A 17,726-nucleotide genomic window follows, 5' to 3' on the forward strand; every position below is an offset into this window, starting at 1 on the left:
TACCGGTGTTCGAATACTTTTGTGACCGACTGTACATCATTTTGGTTCTGCCGGGGACAGTGAGCTCTGCTTTAGAACTTGGGAGGTTCATCATCTTTTTTGGGTAGAAGGGAAAAAAATTAAAAGCAAACTAACCAAAAATTTACTAATTTAAGTAAAATAAAAGTTGATCTAAGGTAAATATGGTGTGGTGTAGAACTGCAGACAGACAGAACACCGATAAAGAAAAGTTAATGATATATGGTTCACATTTTGTACAAATCTTTAGCTAATACGAACGAATAATTTTTACTAAGGTATCATTCTCATATTCTGATGATTAACTAAAATTAATACTTGGAAACTGTTAAATGAATTTGAACGAAAGATAAGCAAACAAGCCTTCATGTTTCCTAATCCTCAAATTATAATTTCATTTTTGTACAAGAAGATTGGCATCATCGTTATTTGTTGTGGTGTCTTAATCGTCGTTGAGTGTATAATAAAAATGTGGTAGTTAGGTGAAATTTTAAAGTGTTAAGCGTTTTGGGGTGGTTATGAACGTAATATATTAATCATAAAGTGCGAGGCGTCTAATGTATTCTGAAGAATAGAATTGTTTTTTTTTTGTTGTGCATTGTACCGGCTCCGCCTAGTTCTGTAAAGGTTTGTGCTTATGTATTCTAGTTTTGGTTTTCGATTTATATAATAGAGTACGTGAATGGTACCTATAAATGTATTTTAATCATATTTTGACCGTTATTTAATCTTCCAGTGTTCTGTTTGTAGAATTTTGTTATTTTGCTCTTCCAATTATTCTCCCCGTGTTTGTAGTTTTTAAAACTTAAGACCAGAGTTGTGTGCTTTATAATTTTAAAATTTGATTTGTAGCTTGCTGTTTTCTAGATTTTCAATTACAGATATTGTATTTCTAATATTTATAGTATTTGAACAAAAATGTCTGATCGGAGACAAGAGTTAGAAAGGAAGAAGCAGAAACTTGCTTTAATTAGAGAAGAGAAAGAAAAACGTCGAAGAGAAAAAGCTAAAGAGGTATCTTTTCTCTAGTTTATTTTATTTTATTTATTTATTATTACAGCAGATCTGGATTGCAGTCAAAAAGTAGTTTTAGTTGTTTTATAATATTTTTTATCTAACAAAGTAGGTTGAAATAAATAACCAAAATTTTGCAACTTTTTATTGGGTACTAATCCACTCTAAGTAGAATCGAAGATAAAAGGGGGGCTAATCTTTGGAATATGGTAACAGGTAGTTTGGCGACATTTTGGAGGCGATAAAGGTTACTACCTAGGACTTTGGGAATAATGTGAGAAGTACTCAGTTCCGATTATGCATTATTTCGTGTGAGGGAAATGAGAGATCATGAGATATGTCATGTGACATTAATGGACGAATTACAGTTCTTTAATCGGAAAAGGGGTAAATTTGGAAAAATATCTGCAGTACTATAGTATTTTGTATTAAGCTTCATTGTGTGTTGTGTGAAAGAGTGTTGATTAATTTTTGGATAGCATGGCGCCATGTAAAGTGAATTCTAAATTTTTAATGCATTTATCTGATAATAATAATGGGTTGAGATTGTGTGAAAGGAAGGATATTACAGTTAAGTTTAAATGGCGGTGCAAGAAATATGGTGAAAATGGACATTTTGTGAAAAGGAGTGTAAGAAAGGGTACATGGTTTGCTGAAAGTAGTTTGAGTATAGGTGAAATTTTATTAATTTCTTTTTACTTGGTGAATAGACTTCCAGTTGACTACTGGATTTAGGATTTAGAAATTAGCAGTTGTACTGCAGCCACGTAATGAAGATTCTGAAGAAGAATAGGTAAGTTAGTATTTTTAATCATTTGAGGATGTTATTTTTATGCATTGTTCTAAATGTAAGGAATAAATAAATTAATGTGTTATTATTGGAAAAATGTTATTAGCAATGATTTAGTTTAAAGTAATTAGGATTGTAATTAATTTTTATTAATTTAATGTATGTGCTTATTTATATTTTAAGTAGTGTTTTTTAATTTAATTATATTTTAATTTAATGATCGTGATTTTGTGAGTTATATATTTGTAGTATTTTGGAATATGTTTGAGTAGTGTACGTTGAGTATTTTCATGAATTTTCGTGAAATTTTTCTAATTTATGAGAAAAAAGCAGTGTATAAAAATTGTCGCGTTTATGCTCACGAATTCACGATTCTATTTTTTTAAAAAAACAAAACATTTAATGAAGAGCTTATGTACATTATTTACATTATTGAAAGCAAAAGCACAAAATATACATATAATATAAATTTTCCCATCATAGGCCAAGATTAGTTTATCAAGAACAGTTATTATAATTGTTCATTACCGCTATGCGGCCAAGAACAGATCATTTCAAGGCGTCGCCCTCAAGCTGACTAAAAGAGTATTACATTCCTTCTCTGCCGCCAGTCACGTGACCTAGTCCGCGACAGACGATAAAAAATAAAAGAAAAACTGAATCCATTGGAGGGAAAAAGAAATAATTTCAACAAGCAGTGTACATGGATATAGTGAAGAGTGCGCGCAATGCCATTTTTGTGCAATTCTGGGATTTTTTTAAGTAAAAATAAGTCGACGTGTACATAGTTTAGTGATATTTTAATTAAATGATAGTTATTTTGTGAATTTTATGTTTGTAGGAATTTGGTATACCTTTCAGTTGAAGTAAATGTGTATGGAAATAATTTAAATATTTGACACTAAGTATTTGTAACTATTTTTAATGTTTGCGTATAAATTCGTTGCTGACGTTTATAATATAATAGATAATTTAGATGTAAAAGTTTTTGGATATTTTATTAATTTTATACGTGGAAATGTTCATCCTTGTATTACACTTTTTCGCGATGAGGTAATTTCATGTATGTTCTTTTTACCGGATTTAAAGATTCACAAAATTTTCATGCATTTTCCTGAAATTTTTCTAATTTATGACAAAAAAGCAGTGTACATGGATATAGCGAAGAGTGTGTGCACTGCCATTTTTGTGCAATTCTGGGATTTTTTTTAAGTAAAAATAAGTCGACGTGTACATGGTTTAGTGATATTTTAATTAAATGATAGTTATTTTGTGAATTTTATGTTTGTAGGAATTTGGTATACGGTTCAGTTGAAGTAAACGTGTATGGAAATAATTTAAATATTTGACACTAAGTATTTGTAACTATTTTTAATGTTTGCGCATAAATTCGTTAGTGACGTTTATAATATAATAGATAATTTAGAGGTAAAAGCTTGAGGATATTTTATTTATTTTATGTGTGGAAATGTTCATCCTTGGAAAGGGTATGTACTTTTTCGCAATCAGGTGATTTCATATATGTGCTTTTTATCTAGTTTAAAGATTAAGAAAATTTTCCTGCATTTTCATGCAAATTTTTGTAATTTATGAGAAAATAGTAGTGTAGATGGATAAAGTTGAGTGTGTGCAATGCCATTTTTGTACAATTTTGGGATGGTTTTTTAAGTAAAAATAAGTTGACGTGTAAATAGTTTATGTGTATGTGCTATTCTGAAAAACGCGCAAGGAGTTTGCGATTCTGCACTTTTTCCCAATTTTGCAGTTAATATTTGTCATGATTAAGCAGTTTTGTTACATAAAATTTCTAGCATCAGTGTAATTCTGCTAGTAGATTGTTGGAAAAAGTGTTGAGAAATAAAAAGAAAAGAAACATGTCTTTACGAAATAAAGACAAAATGGCGGCGAAAAAAAAATAGAGGGTTGCTGTAGCAGAGTTGATCGCCAAAAATCGCCAAGTTACCATAATCCAAAGATCAACTATAAGTTTGAATGGCGGTGCAAGAAATCTGGTGAAAATGGACATTTTGTGATCCGCCATACACTCAAGATTTTGTAGAAGATTAGGTAAGTTAGTACAGTCAAAAGTCGTTAATCCGGACTCGTTGGGACTTCTGCAATTCCGGATTATCGATTTTTCCGGATTATAGATCATCAGTTTAAATCTGGTAAGATGGCATGCAGAAATTATAAAATTAAAAATATGAAACCGTAATTTATGAAATGAAGAACGATTATGATCTAAAGGATATCAAAATTTACACAAAAAAAGCTTAATATTTATTTGTTTACTTTATGTTATTTATTTGTTTACTTTATTTCTTTCAATGTAAGTTGTTTAAGTTGCTTTGTTTTGTGTGATAATACTTTCACTTTAATTCTATGAACAGACATAATTTCTTCTTCAGTTACGAAGTTCCACTGTTAAAGTCCTATAATTGCTGTGTCGAGAACACCGACTAATTTGTCAATCGAAATTTTTTTGTTTTCAATAACCTCTGTGTAACTTTCTTCACTATCGGAAGCGAATTATAATGACGAGGAATTTGATTTAAATCATATCAAAGACGGAGTACATCGAGATGAAATACTACATTTAGTAAGGAATTATAAGCGAAATAAAGTAAAAACATCTGCCCTGAAGATCAGGATAGTGCTGACAGATCAGCTTCCAATTCATTACGTGCCGTGGGGTCCCCCCCCTCGCCGCAGAGCAGCATGAAATTGGTAAAACAAAGGATATGCCTTTATCCATTTTTTGCAGGAATTCCACTTTTTGTTTAATGGACTTCGAAACATACTTTCGAAACATACCTTTACATATTAGTAAATATATATCGGAAATTCTATTTGACATAATTGAAAGTTCAAGCTTACTTTTATAAAATTGCTCTAACAGTCTGCAAAAAAAAATATAAGATGGATCCAATTCAAAGATTAAGGAACAGCGCAATCTGAAACATTAACTGAATTAGATAATTTTAGCTTAGCTTATACCATCCATTATACATTAAACGTGCACGCGTAAACGTATTATGTTCATGTGCACACACATATTTGCAGTCATAAAGTTCTTACGCGCATGCGTCAATGTTTGTAGTTTTGAGGTCTGGATTATAGATCATTCCGAATTATGGATTATAGATGGGCGTCTGAATTAACGACTTTTGACTGTATTACGTCTCTTTCTAGGTGTCCAAGCTACTCTTTTATTTGATGTCATTGCTTCTTGACTAAATATTAAAACTTTTTAGAAAAATTCCTACTTGTAATTGCAGTGTATAAGAAACAGGTCCTTCTTCTACAGAACAGAGCAAATTAAGGAATTGTTTCAAGTGTAAACATGATGTCAGCTTCTACTGGCAGTTACTATCATTTGATTGGTTCTCAGAACAAGAACAGTGATTGGTCAGGAAAGCTAGACATTACAAACCACTTCATAACTGTGTTTTTCATTTATATTAAAGTACATATAACTTTTTTTGTATTGCAAATAATTGAATTTTGTGTTTTGTATTGAATTCAGTAATAAATTTTCTTTAAAATAATATATACAAGTTTGCATTTTGCAAAACGTAACATTTTCTATAAGCATACAAAGTTCAAAAACATAAAAATTTCCAAAAGTGTCCACAATTTTGGCCACCACTGTACTATTTAAGTGAATACTAGCTAGTATACTTCAGATTTGTTTTGCTCGTTATTTTTCATGAACGATTATGCTAGTGCCTTTTACATCCAGGGATAAAAAATCTTTTTAACTGAAGATATAATCACCTAAAGCCAGTGTTATTCCTAGGATTTTTTTGGAAGAATAAAAATATTCCTTGACATTTTTAGGAGGAGTGAAATATGGAAATAGCATAAACTACATATACAGAGACAAATTTTCTATAAAAAAACACTTTTTTAATTGACAAAATGAAATAGAAAAAAATGAGGATGCTGTTTTGGTTTTTGAGAATTACAGCATATGTTAAGTATTAGTAGAAATAATAAAAAAATTTTAGAAATAAGAAATATTAAACATTATAAATAAAAGAAGGTACAACTCTAATATATGCCCTAATTTCACTAAATGTGGCGATATGTGTTCTGCGCTGGTTTTTGGTGCGATTGCGTGTTCTATGGCAATTCTGTTGACGTTGAAAAATCTTTCGCTGGAACTCGTTGGTTCGCCTCTGTGTCTGAGAAGATGGGAGGGAAAGATAAAATGGTAGTTGTTGAATTGAAGTTCGGCAAAAGGAAATATGATTGTGGCTATCCTGTTGAGGGGTAGTGGGTATTTGGAAGTGTGGAAAGAGGGTCTGGGAGATTATTTTTAATGGCAGTGCATGATAGAAGTAGGGATTTGTGATTTTATTTATTTGTGAACCGTAGTATAAATTTTCTGGATAGTGTGTCTGGCTGTCATGTAAATACGATAGTGATAACGTGGCGGCATGTTAAAGGCGGTATGAAATTTATATTTCTGCTATTCGAAAACGCATTAATTCATGGTAATAGCATTTTATTTTATCCTTGTTCTTATTTTGTAGAATGTTATGTTCATTGGTTCTTTAGTATGAATTTCTGTCGTTATTATTGTTTTTTTAAATTGTTTGAAATTTATTTTAGTTTATTTTGTTGTTTAGTGTCTAGACTGTACAATTCGTAGATGTTTTTTAAAGTTGAAACAGAACGCTGTGTACATGGTATTATTTGAAATTTATTGTTATGTTATTTTATTAAAGCGAGGAGTGCGTAGATCGTAGATTCCTTCCTTGCCTAAATTGTGCAATTCGTAGAATTTTTTTTAAGTTTAAACAGGATGCTGTGTTCATGGTATTCTTTGAAATATATTGTTGTTATGTTAATTTATTAAAGCGAGGTGTGTTATGTTGTTATGTTAATTTATTAAAGCATAGTTTGTAGATTCGTTCGTTGCCTACATTGCGCAATTCGTAGATGTTTTTTTAAGTCAAAACATGTCGCTGTGTACATGGATTCTTGTCAAATATTTTTGGTTAGAAACTTTACGTTTTTGCTATCTAAATTTTTTGTTTTTGTTTCGGATTTTTAGCTAAATTGTGTGTTCAAAACATAGTTTTTGCATGTGCGAAAACCGTGTTTTTGGAGACATTTTAGGCTAAAAGTTCAAAATGTAGACAAAAAATTTAGATAGTAATATGGTAGCGTGAAGTTTCTCGCCAAAAATATTTGGCGAGAAATTTGGCGACTTGAGGGCGCATATCGGAGTAGTTCCTAAAAGAATTTATTTTACATTAAACGTTCTAAATGAAATATTTATTTAATATTACAAATTTAATATCCTTTTCCTCTGATTTTTCCACTATGGTACAGCTGATTTCCTTACAATATCAAAACTCTTTCAAAATTAAAGTTACAAAAAACATTTTTTCTTGGTTACATTACAATTTTAATCTCTTTCTTCCCTGATTTCCTTACAATATCACAGCTTTTTCAAAATTAAAGTCATAAAAAATATTTTTCCATGGTTACATTACAATTCTAATCACCTTTTCCTCTGATTTTTCCACAAAGTTACTGCTCTTTCAAAATTAAAATCAAAAACAACATTTCCCTTTTGTTCTTTGAAATTCGGGCCTTGCTCAGATATTCTCGTTAGAATTTCCAGTAGTTTTCCCCCCAATCTATTTCTCCTATTTCATTTGATCCTATTTTGAGTAGAAAATCCTCTTTCACAAACAGCCGTTGATAAAGGTATAGTCATAGCTATTTGTGCAAGGGCTGTAAATCCTGGAAATAAGAGTTTACCATCTAAGCTTGATGAGAACAACAAATTGGCAAACTGTTTAAATTTGAATTCTCTGTAGCGTGCATAAAAACACTGTACTTCAAGGTGTTCTTGCTTTAACACTTCTGCTGAAACACCCAAAACCGAAGTTGAATCTGGCCTATAATAATGTTTAATAACATTATCTTGGGACTCCAATCTTGATGATTCTGTTGTAACACAAGAGGGATTCAACAAAACATCAAAATCCTGCAAAAGATGCATCTGCTGCAAATTAAATCTTTCTTGCTGATTCTCTATCAGTGCACTCAAAAAAGCATTTTAGCACTCATGAAATCATTTAAAGATTTAGTAGAAATAGATAATTTAATATCTTGAATTCGATAATACCCATTATTAAGAGCAGACTCTAAAAATTTCTTTAGATGAGTGCCATGACCTTCCTCCTTTTTTATTTCGTGCATGCAATTAATAGTTGATTCTAGACTGTTAACCAGCACTGAGAAGTCCAGATCAATGCTCTGAAAAATTCTGCTGACTTTGTTCATAATCAGTAACACATCTCTCAAAAATGACAAGGTGGTTGCAAATGAAAATTGTGAGCATTGTTTAAGTAGTCCTGAGCCCTTGTCCATAGGATTGCTTGTTTTTCTGTTTGCAATTATGTCTGACAGGGTTCGAGTGAGTCTCTTTCACAGTCTCATTTTCACGGGATTTCATAAGCATCATTAAAGGCTTAAATTTCATTAAAAGAAGTTCTTCTCCAATAGTGTAAACAGTCTTGAACACTGCCAAATCGCCATCTGTTGCTGTAGATTTTTCCTTTTCGATGATATTTCCAAGAGCTTTGGCAACTTTCCTGGCATTTAAAGAAAGCATGTGTTCTGTAGTTTTTTCATGGTGAGACAGAGTACTTCTTTAGAAACATGATGAACCCATCACACCCATGCCATTCTTCATATTGGCAGATTGACATGTTTTACAAAACATTTTATTTTGCTCTTTATTGAAGAGGACCCAAGGAAATTCTTTAAACCTTTTACTTAAAAACTTATCATGTTTAGAAGTAGTTTCTTTTGGTTGTTCATCAATCTTTGGTTTCTTAGCTGACGGTGCTGAGCTGGTTGACACTTGGCTTAACGGCTTTTTTATAAAAAAAAAAAAAACTCCTTGATGGATTTAGAACTCATATTTAAATATTTAAATTAATTTTCTCCTGGAATAATTGCTTCAGTCTCAAGGGGACCACCCAATTGAATTAAATAGTTTTAAAAAATTAGTTAGAAACTAAAAAATATTTTTGATGTGTTTCTCCTAAAAGCTGATCACTTGTAGAAACTTTCGTTTCGTTTTGCAGACTGTATGGAATTTCTTAAATTTAAAATTTTCTGCATGCATGATCTTAACTTCGCTTAAAATATTAATTTTTATATAAAAGGAATTTATCTTATAAGCGCGAATACAAATTACAATCGTTTTAAGAGCGATATTTAGTTAAAATCAGTAATGAGTTAGGTGATCTCGCCCCATCAAATTAAAACAATAATTATAATAAAAATTATACTTCTCTCCTACAGAATATTTCAAGAAAACAAGAGTATTTACCGCAGGGTTTGTACAATCCGAAAAAGTACTTATTTTTGCCCAAAACTCGGTAAAAATCTCAAAATTTACGCCAAATATGAATTTTGAATAGATGTCAGCTAAATATTGATTTTTGCATGGGGTGACTCTTAGACGAATTAATTTCATATAACCAGAACGTTAAGTCTCAATTTGCCCACTAGAAGATCGCAAGGAAATGTCTTTTTATCACAGCCGACAATTATCGATGCGATTCCAATTTTTGTTCCGAAAAACGTGATAAAATTGCTATTTTTTTTAATGAAATAGCAATAAAACACCCAGATATGTGCTGTAATACTAGTGAAGATCAGTATTTTTTAAAAAGAAGATTGGAATTAAAATTTTATTTTTGTACTGGTAGTTTTTGTACTGGTTTGTACTTGAAGTGTCTGGTGTGCAAATATAGAAAAATAACACTTCTCTGACTCCTATGGAACCAATATTTTATTCCTTACGATGTTATAGCTTCTTATTCATAATATTTATTTACATTTTACATGCACGTAGCATCGCGTGACAAAAACTCGGAGCTTGTTTACTTCGTTCTTCGCGGAGACTAGAAGGTGTTGCCATTCCGCTTTAACTAAATTTAATTAGAAATGTAACGGAACTGAAGCGACACTACACACCCCCTTCCTAGTGACAGCGATTATGGAAGATAGTCTTTAAAGTGACTGGGGAACTTCACATGTCTGCCGGTTCTAGTAGTCTTAGTTTCATGATGATTTTCTGAATTTCCTTCAGTGTTCTTGAGTGAAGGTGTTTCCCCAAGTTCCGCTTTCTTGGAATGGGAGTTTTGAAAAGGAATATCAGAATCTTGCACTAGGAAACATGGCTTTAGTCTGTCTATTGAAACTCTTTTAACTTTTCCTTGGATTTCAATATCGAAGTACTTATCCTTTCTTGCTCTTACAGGATACGGTCCAAGATAGACAGGCTGTAGCGACGAATTATTAATGTTGTTGTATAGGAATACGTGAGAACAGTTGGTAAGATGTTTAGAAACAAAGACTGTTCTATTTCCATGGGTGGTGGTAGAACTTGGCTTCATAGCTCTTATTATTTTCTGAAGGTTTTGAGAAAATTCAGACTGTTTCATATGAGGTACTGTTGAAAAGAATTCACCAGGTAATGCTAAAGGAGTTCCGTATACAAGTTCTGCGGATGAGCAACCTAAGTCTTCCTTGATGGCAGATCTTATGCCTAATAGAACGAAAGGCAATGCTTCCAGCCATGATTTTGATTCGAGTAGATGACATTTGAGACTTGCTTTTAAAGTTCGGTGTTGTCTTTCGATCAGGCCATTTGCCTGTGGATGGTACGCAGTTGTAGTGTTTGTATGGAAACCAAGATATTTTCCTAAAGCTTGAAAAAGTTGGCTATCAAATTGCCGACCTTGGTCAGATGTTATGCGATTCGGAATTCCAAAGCGTGAAAACCAAGTATAAATCAAAGCTTTAGCAATAGATTCTGCTGATTGATCTTCTAACGGTACCGCTTCGATCCATCGTGTATAACGATCGATGATGGTTAGAAGGTATTTGAATCCTTTGCAAGGAGGTAGTGGACCCACCAGATCTACGTTTAAATGCTGGAATCTGTGTGGAGGTACTTTGAATTCTCCCAAAGATGAATGTGTAGGTCTGTGAACTTTAGATCTTTGGCAAGATAAACATGCTCTAGTCCATAGTTGGCAGTCTTTATTCATATTGGGCCATATGAAACGTCGTGTTATCAATTTTATCGTGGATCTTATTCCAGGATGAGATAAATTATGGATTGAAGAAAATATTTTCTGCCGAAACTTTGCAGGGATGTATGGTCGATTATAATTTGTAGAAGTATCACAGTAAATTTTCTTGTCGCTGTCCGGTATAGGGATCTGTAGGATTTTTAAGTTTGGGTTGTTTTTAAGTATCTCCAAGTCGTCATCTTCTTGACAGTCTACTATAGTTTGTAAGTCTATTGCAGATGGTACAGAAATGGTGTCTATGCGAGAGAGAGCGTCAGCGACGGTATTTTCATGCCCTTGTATGAATCGGATATCGGTTGAGAACTGGCCAATATATGACAGTTGTCGAGCTTGTCGTGGGGAAGCTTTTTCCAAATTTTGTTGGAAGGCAAATGTTAGTGGTTTGTGATCCGAGTATATTGCAAAAGTTCGCCCTTCTAAGATGTATTTGAAATGTTTTACTGCTGTATAGATGGTTAAGAGTTCTCTGTCGTAGGCACTATATTTTTGTTGTGCTGATGTCAAATTTCGGGAAAAGAAACTTAAAGGTTGTTTTTCATTATTCACAATCTGATGTAAAACGGCTCCAATGGCAGTATCGGAAGCATCAGTTGTTAGCGATATTTCAGCCTTTTCGGATGGGTGAGTTAAGTTTGTGGCATGAATAAGTGCATCTTTTAAGATCTGGAAGGCGTTTCTTGTTTCTGCCGTCCAGGTTATTTCTTTTCTGCAGTTCTTTTTAATACCACTGAGCAATGTTGTTAAAGGTTGTTGCAATTTCGCACAATTTGGTATGAATCTGTGATAAAAATTCACCATACCTAAAAATCGTCTTAAACTAGTAAATGACTTTGGTTCTGGGAAATTTTTGATGGCATCAACTTTCGTTGAGAGAGGTTTAAGTCCTTCAGCTGACACTTCGTATCCCAGGAATGCAAGTTTTGCTTGACCAAATTTACACTTTGCCGCATTAATACACAGGCCATATTCGTTTAGTCTCTCAAGGACTGCTCGTAGATGTTTTTGGTGAGTTTCTTCATCTGGGGAGGCTATTAGAATGTCATCCAAATAGCAAAACACGAATTCTAGTCCATTCAACACACTGTTCATGAAACGTTGGAACGTTTGGGCCGCATTTCGTAGGCCGAAGGTCATGAATGGGAACTCGAATAAGCCAAAGGGAGTGAGAATGGCCGTTTTCGGTATATCTTCTTCGCGAACAGGAATTTGTTGGTACGCTCTAATGAGGTCTATGGATGAGAAAACTCTTTTTCCAGCTGAAATGGAACTGCAATCTGTTAAAAATGGTAGAGGGTATCTATCAGGAATCGTGACGTTGTTTAACGCTCGATAGTCTCCACAAGGCCTCCAATCACCTGATTTCTTCATAGCGAGATGTAGTGGGCTCGACCAGTTACTTTTGGATGGTCTGCATAAACCCATTTGGAGCATAAATTCAAACTCCTTTTTAGCCGCTTTAAGTTTCTCAGCTGGGAGCATAAATTCAAACTCCTTTTTAGCCGCTTTAAGTTTCTCAGCTGATAGTCTCCTGGCTTTAGCGAAAACTGGTGGACCTCTGGTTTCGATATAATGTTCGATGTTGTGATTTTTAACTTTATTATTAACTACATTGAGTTTTAACAAATCCGGAAAATCGTTAATGATACGTTTATATGGATCATTTACGGCATTTAAAATCGGAATATTATTATTGTTATTTTGAAAACAAGGAGTTCCATTGGTTGTTAAGAATGTAGTACCATCAATCAACTTGCGATTTTTAGAATCTACCAAAATGTTAAAATTTGCAAGAAAATCCATGCCTACTATCGGTTTGTTTACGTCCGCAATTACAAAAGGCCATGTGAATGATCGTCTGAGTCCAAGATCAAGCTTGTGTAATTTTTGGCCATATGTTTTAATTTTCGTACCATTTGCAGCAAAGAGTTCTAATTTTGAGATGTTTTTTTTTATCTGCAGGCAAGGGAGGAATGACAGAAATTTCTGCCCCAGTATCTATTAAAAATTGGGTAGCCGATTCTTTGTCGCTGATGAAAAGACGACTCAGCTGCACCCCTTGTCCCTCCGTCGTCAATGAGAGACGGGGAGCTAAACTTGTAAGCTAAGTTCACTAACCTGTTTTTGTAAACTTTCAATCACTTCCGTTTTTACCGTTATAGATGATGCAGCAGCTATTTGGGGAGTAACAGGGTTTAATTCCCAAATCTTATCGGCCATTGTAGCCACTTTTGACAAATCTTCACTACTAACAGATATAATGCTACGCATATTAACGGGTAAACGTTGTAGCCACAATGTTTTTAGGAAAGTATCTGTTACTTTATCGCCAGCCAAATTACGCATCTCACACAGTAATTGAGATGGCTTTTTGTCACCCAGTTCTAACTCACTCAGTAATTTTTGGGTTTTTTGAGTCTCTGAATCAGCATATAATGAAATTAGTCTATTTTTAATTGCCTCATATTTATTATCTTGTGGTGGACTTAGCAGAATATCAGATACCTGTGACAAAATATCAGGTTCAATGGAACTTATAACATAATCATATTTTGTTTGATCTGCACTAATTTTTGCATTTCTAAATTGTGCTTCTAGTTGAATAAACCATATTTTAGGATCTGGCTTCCAAAAAGGAGGAACATTAACGCTTACCTTGGCGACAGATGCAGTTGTTGCTTTAATTTCGGTTTCGTCTTCGTCAGCCATTGTAGAATTCGATCACGCCGGGATACACCAGTGAAGTGTCTGGTGTGCAAATATAGAAAAATAACACTTCTCTGACTCCTATGGAACCAATATTTTATTCCTTACGATGTTATAGCTTCTTATTCATAATATTTATTTACATTTTACATGCACGTAGCATCGCGTGACAAAAACTCGGAGCTTGTTTATTTCGTTCTTCGCTAAGACTAGAAGGTGTTGCCATTCCGCTTTAACTAAATTTAATTAGAAATGTAACGGAACTGAAGCGACACTACAGTACTCAATAAAATTTCGACTTTTTTCCTAACTAGCGCAGAATAATGAAAGAATTAAAAATGCAAACACTATACGCATAAAAATGATTTAAAGGCATATTAGAAATCATGCTAGAAAAATTTGGAAAAACAATTACCTTTATATATGCCTTTAATTTTCAATTGGCCTTCAATTTTCTGAAAAGTGTGCAAAAGATTCTTCCATCTCGTAATGTGAAATTTCACCGAACTCCCAAACAACTTGTGTCGATAACCAATTCTACTATTCAAATGACCATTCAGTAACATGGAATGTGTGACAAAATCTGTGCTCGTAAATATACAATGAAACTTCAATTTCACTAGTCAGGTTCTTTCTTCTACCCTCTGGCTGTGATCGCTGAGTCAGCACGCCGCCACACAGTGCCACGCCTATTCTTTGTTGCGGAGAAGGTCGGGCAAAAATGTCTCGATGGTGTTTTGAGTAGAAAAAAATATTCTTTGTTGATTTCAATGGGGCGCTATGCATATTTTAAGCTAAACCATTGTTAAAAATTCAATACGTGAAAATATGCCTATTGGGCTAGTTTTTTAAAGCATATTTCCGATTTTCAGTGTGTGAAATACGCTCTCAGAGGCATTAAAAATATCTCTGCCTAAAGCTTTTGTGAGCAGGGCAGTAATTCCTAGTAAATTGTCTTTAAGGTATTAGCCTTATTTTTTGTAAACACCGTATAATTTAATTTTTAGACAATCAATAAACAGCAATGCATGAATAATGTTATTGCGTGTTTGATGCAAGTACATTGTTTTGTTTTCTTCCCCATGCTATTCCACATTTTAGTTTTCTGAATTTTTGTTTTCTTAAATACAAGCTTATCTCATTGTTGGTTTAGTAATTCTTCTATAGAATGTTCAATATGTGTTATGCATTCTGGTCTGTTATTTGTTTTTAAGGAGTTCATTATCCTTGAAGAGAGGAAGAATTTTTCTGAAATATTATCTTTTATTTTCTTCCCCATGCTATTCCACATTTTAGTTTTCTGAATTTTTGTTTTCTTAAATACAAGCTTATCTCATTTGTTGGTTTAGTAATTCTTCTATGGAATGTTGAATATGTGTTATGCATTCTGGTCTGTTATTTGTTTTTAAGGGGTTCAGTATCCTTGAAGAGAGGAAGAATTTTTCTGAAATATTATCTTTTGTATGTGTGTGTGATAATAGTTCAAAAAGTGATTATACATAGCAGTTCTTCCTGTTTTCAAGATAAGCATATGTATGAAGTCTTTTGCAGAGTTTAGTTCAATTTATACAGTTATAGGAAGTTATGCTGAATTCAATAGAAACAGATAACAGCTACTCATGTGTATATATATTTTTTTTATTTTGCATTATGTAAATGCATTTGAGAGAATTCAAAATAAATATATGATCAAAGAAAGAGGGGAGAATATTTTGAAATTTGTGTGTACATTACAACTACTACGATATACAAAAAAATTATTTCAATTTAGTTGCAAAAATACACATAAATGGCATTTTAAAAAAATAAAAGTGTAAAAACTAAAAACACAATCAGGATGTAATTAATTATATTGTAGGATTTTCCACTGTGTAATTCTAAGTTACAGTGAAAAGTGAAGAATTTTAAGAACTAGTAAGCGAATAATCACTTGAGTTCGTGAGACAATAAATAAACTTGGAAAGGTTTCAAAGACTCTTTATCATTCAAATAAGATTTAACAGAACTCCGTCTCTGAGTTGTACAATAAAGCCGAGACTTGGGCTTGAACTTAAGAGACTAAGAATCAAATTAAACTAATCTTAACTAAGGAGATATAGCCGAAGCTATCAAAATTCTAACAGAGTTGGCCCTTTAATGCTAATTGACTGCGAAGCTATCAAGGGCCTAAAGTACAGCCGAGCATAATAATAGTTTACGAGAGAGTAGCTTAAAAAGGCGGATGCGTGCAGCCAGAATTTCTGGTATATCTCTCTCTATTTTGATTCTTGTGATCTTTTTTCTTATTTGTATTTTTAACATTTGATAAATAATCTTTTGCTTACCTTTCTTGATTAAAATCCACATGAACGCTTGGAATTCTTTTCCATTTTTTTCACACAGAAGCTTTATTTACAGCTATGTACAACAATTGTATGCTTACAGAAGAACATTCATCATGTTTCTTGGTTGCCACTACATCTATATCAAAATCCGCAATGTGGTAAGAAAAAAATAACAAGCTAAAAGTAAAAAAGTGGCGCCCTCTCATGGCCAGCTACATAAACTGTAATACCCTAAGACAGTAGAACTTCGCGTTTAAATACCACTCTTCCTCATTAGCATTCAGATGTGATTCTAAAACTACGTTCTGCCAGGAAGTGGTAAGTTGAAGTTAAGAAGCGATAGGAAAGGAAGTTTAACTCAAAATGTAACTGTTAATAAAATTAACACAATCCTTACAACATAAAAATTTCTATTTTAATTTTTTAACAAATATTTGTTGGAATTATTAATTGTTAGAAATATACAAACACAAATTAAAAAAAAAAGCGACTTAATACAATGAAATACAATTGGACAATAAAATACACACACAGTTATAGTGCTAATTAAAACACAATTACAAATCAATTATTTACGTAAAAATTTTAATTATAATTCTTTAACAAATATTTGTTTAAATTTTTAATCTATAGAAACATATTTCAGGCTGAAGAAGCTGCGAGATCAGTTATAAAACCAGAGAAAGATCTGAGAGCTCAAACAGAAGAACTTTTAGAATCACTAGGAATTCCTGCTAATGGTATAGTAGTTTTATGAATTTTTTAAAAATTGTCTTTCTTTTGCACTTTGTAAAGATTTAACTTTGAACTTTTTATTCAAGTCTTTGGTACATTAATATTTTTATTTTATTAAGAATCACCTATTTCTCGAGTTAGTTCTTCACCCCGCTCTGCTACTCCAGAAATTCGAAGTTCACCTACTCCTGATAGTCTACCATCATCTGCACCACAGTCTGGGTCTTGGAATTCAAAGTAAGTATTAAATAATTTTATGATATTTTAGGCTGTTTCTGTAATTATGTTAACATGATGTATTCTCTTTCTGTTAATAAATGCTAATGCATGTAATTTTGGTACTTTTCCGTTTCGTCGGCGCAAATCTCTCCAAGCAGACTTTATTGGCGACAACATACAGTATATACATAAAATATGTTAACAAATGTTAGTTCTAAGAATTTTTTATTTTAAAGGCATAAACATTTTAATATCATTTAAAATTTTGTGAAAAGCCAATAAATTTGTAAAATAACATTAGTTTAAGAATTTACTGTACTTTCATGGTTCAGCATTCTGATTCGCCGGTTCATATCACGTGATCCCATCTCATGCAAACTGCGCTACAAAAACATAATTCTCTCAGTAATTATCTACATTAATTTCAAGTTAAATCTTAATTTGGAATACAAGTTTAAATGCAAGAATTATTTCAGTTCGTACGATTAGCTTACTCAGAAATTATGTAAAACCGCAGTGCTTTATTTTGCTAGTGAATTCTCAGTAGAATTGATGATTTTAACCCTTGACTTTTTTTTTTTCTGTATTTTTGCCTTCGGGTGAGCGGTGTGATTACATCCTAATTGACTTAATTACCGCGAATGCCCTTAGGGCTTAAAATTGAACTATCTGGTAAAAATTCTATGTGATTGTATGCCAGTATTGAAAGAAACAATCAATCTGACAAGAAATGGCTGCAACTTGTTTTGAAATGAGGCGTAAAAGGTTAGCAGCGAGGATATTCTG

General features: G+C 32.7%; 1 protein-coding gene across 17 annotated transcripts in view; it reads left to right on the forward strand.

Annotated features, from left to right (window-relative positions):
- Nucleotides 1-441: 441 nt before the first annotated feature.
- Nucleotides 442-17,726, forward strand: part of LOC118193998 (cytoplasmic dynein 1 intermediate chain 2-like) — a 111,000-nt gene continuing 93,715 nt past the window's right edge. For 14 of the 17 annotated variants that reach the window (XM_085807538.1, XM_085807547.1, XM_085807557.1 and 11 more), the window contains exons 1-5: nt 442-645; nt 924-1,032; nt 12,919-13,055; nt 16,633-16,726; nt 16,841-16,958. In XM_085807538.1, the coding sequence (XP_085663664.1) occupies nt 12,930-13,055; nt 16,633-16,726; nt 16,841-16,958 (338 nt within the window). In that variant the 5' untranslated portion in view covers nt 442-645; nt 924-1,032; nt 12,919-12,929. The remainder of the gene's footprint in view (nt 646-923; nt 1,033-12,918; nt 13,056-16,632; nt 16,727-16,840; nt 16,959-17,726) is intronic. The other 3 variants (XM_085807554.1, XM_085807607.1, XM_085807616.1) reach the window with 1 other exon arrangement.

Source organism: Stegodyphus dumicola, chromosome 1 (genome assembly GCF_044657685.1).
Source record: "Stegodyphus dumicola isolate Sdum_Otavi_A_Nest chromosome 1, ASM4465768v1".
NCBI lineage: Eukaryota > Metazoa > Arthropoda > Arachnida > Araneae > Eresidae > Stegodyphus > Stegodyphus dumicola.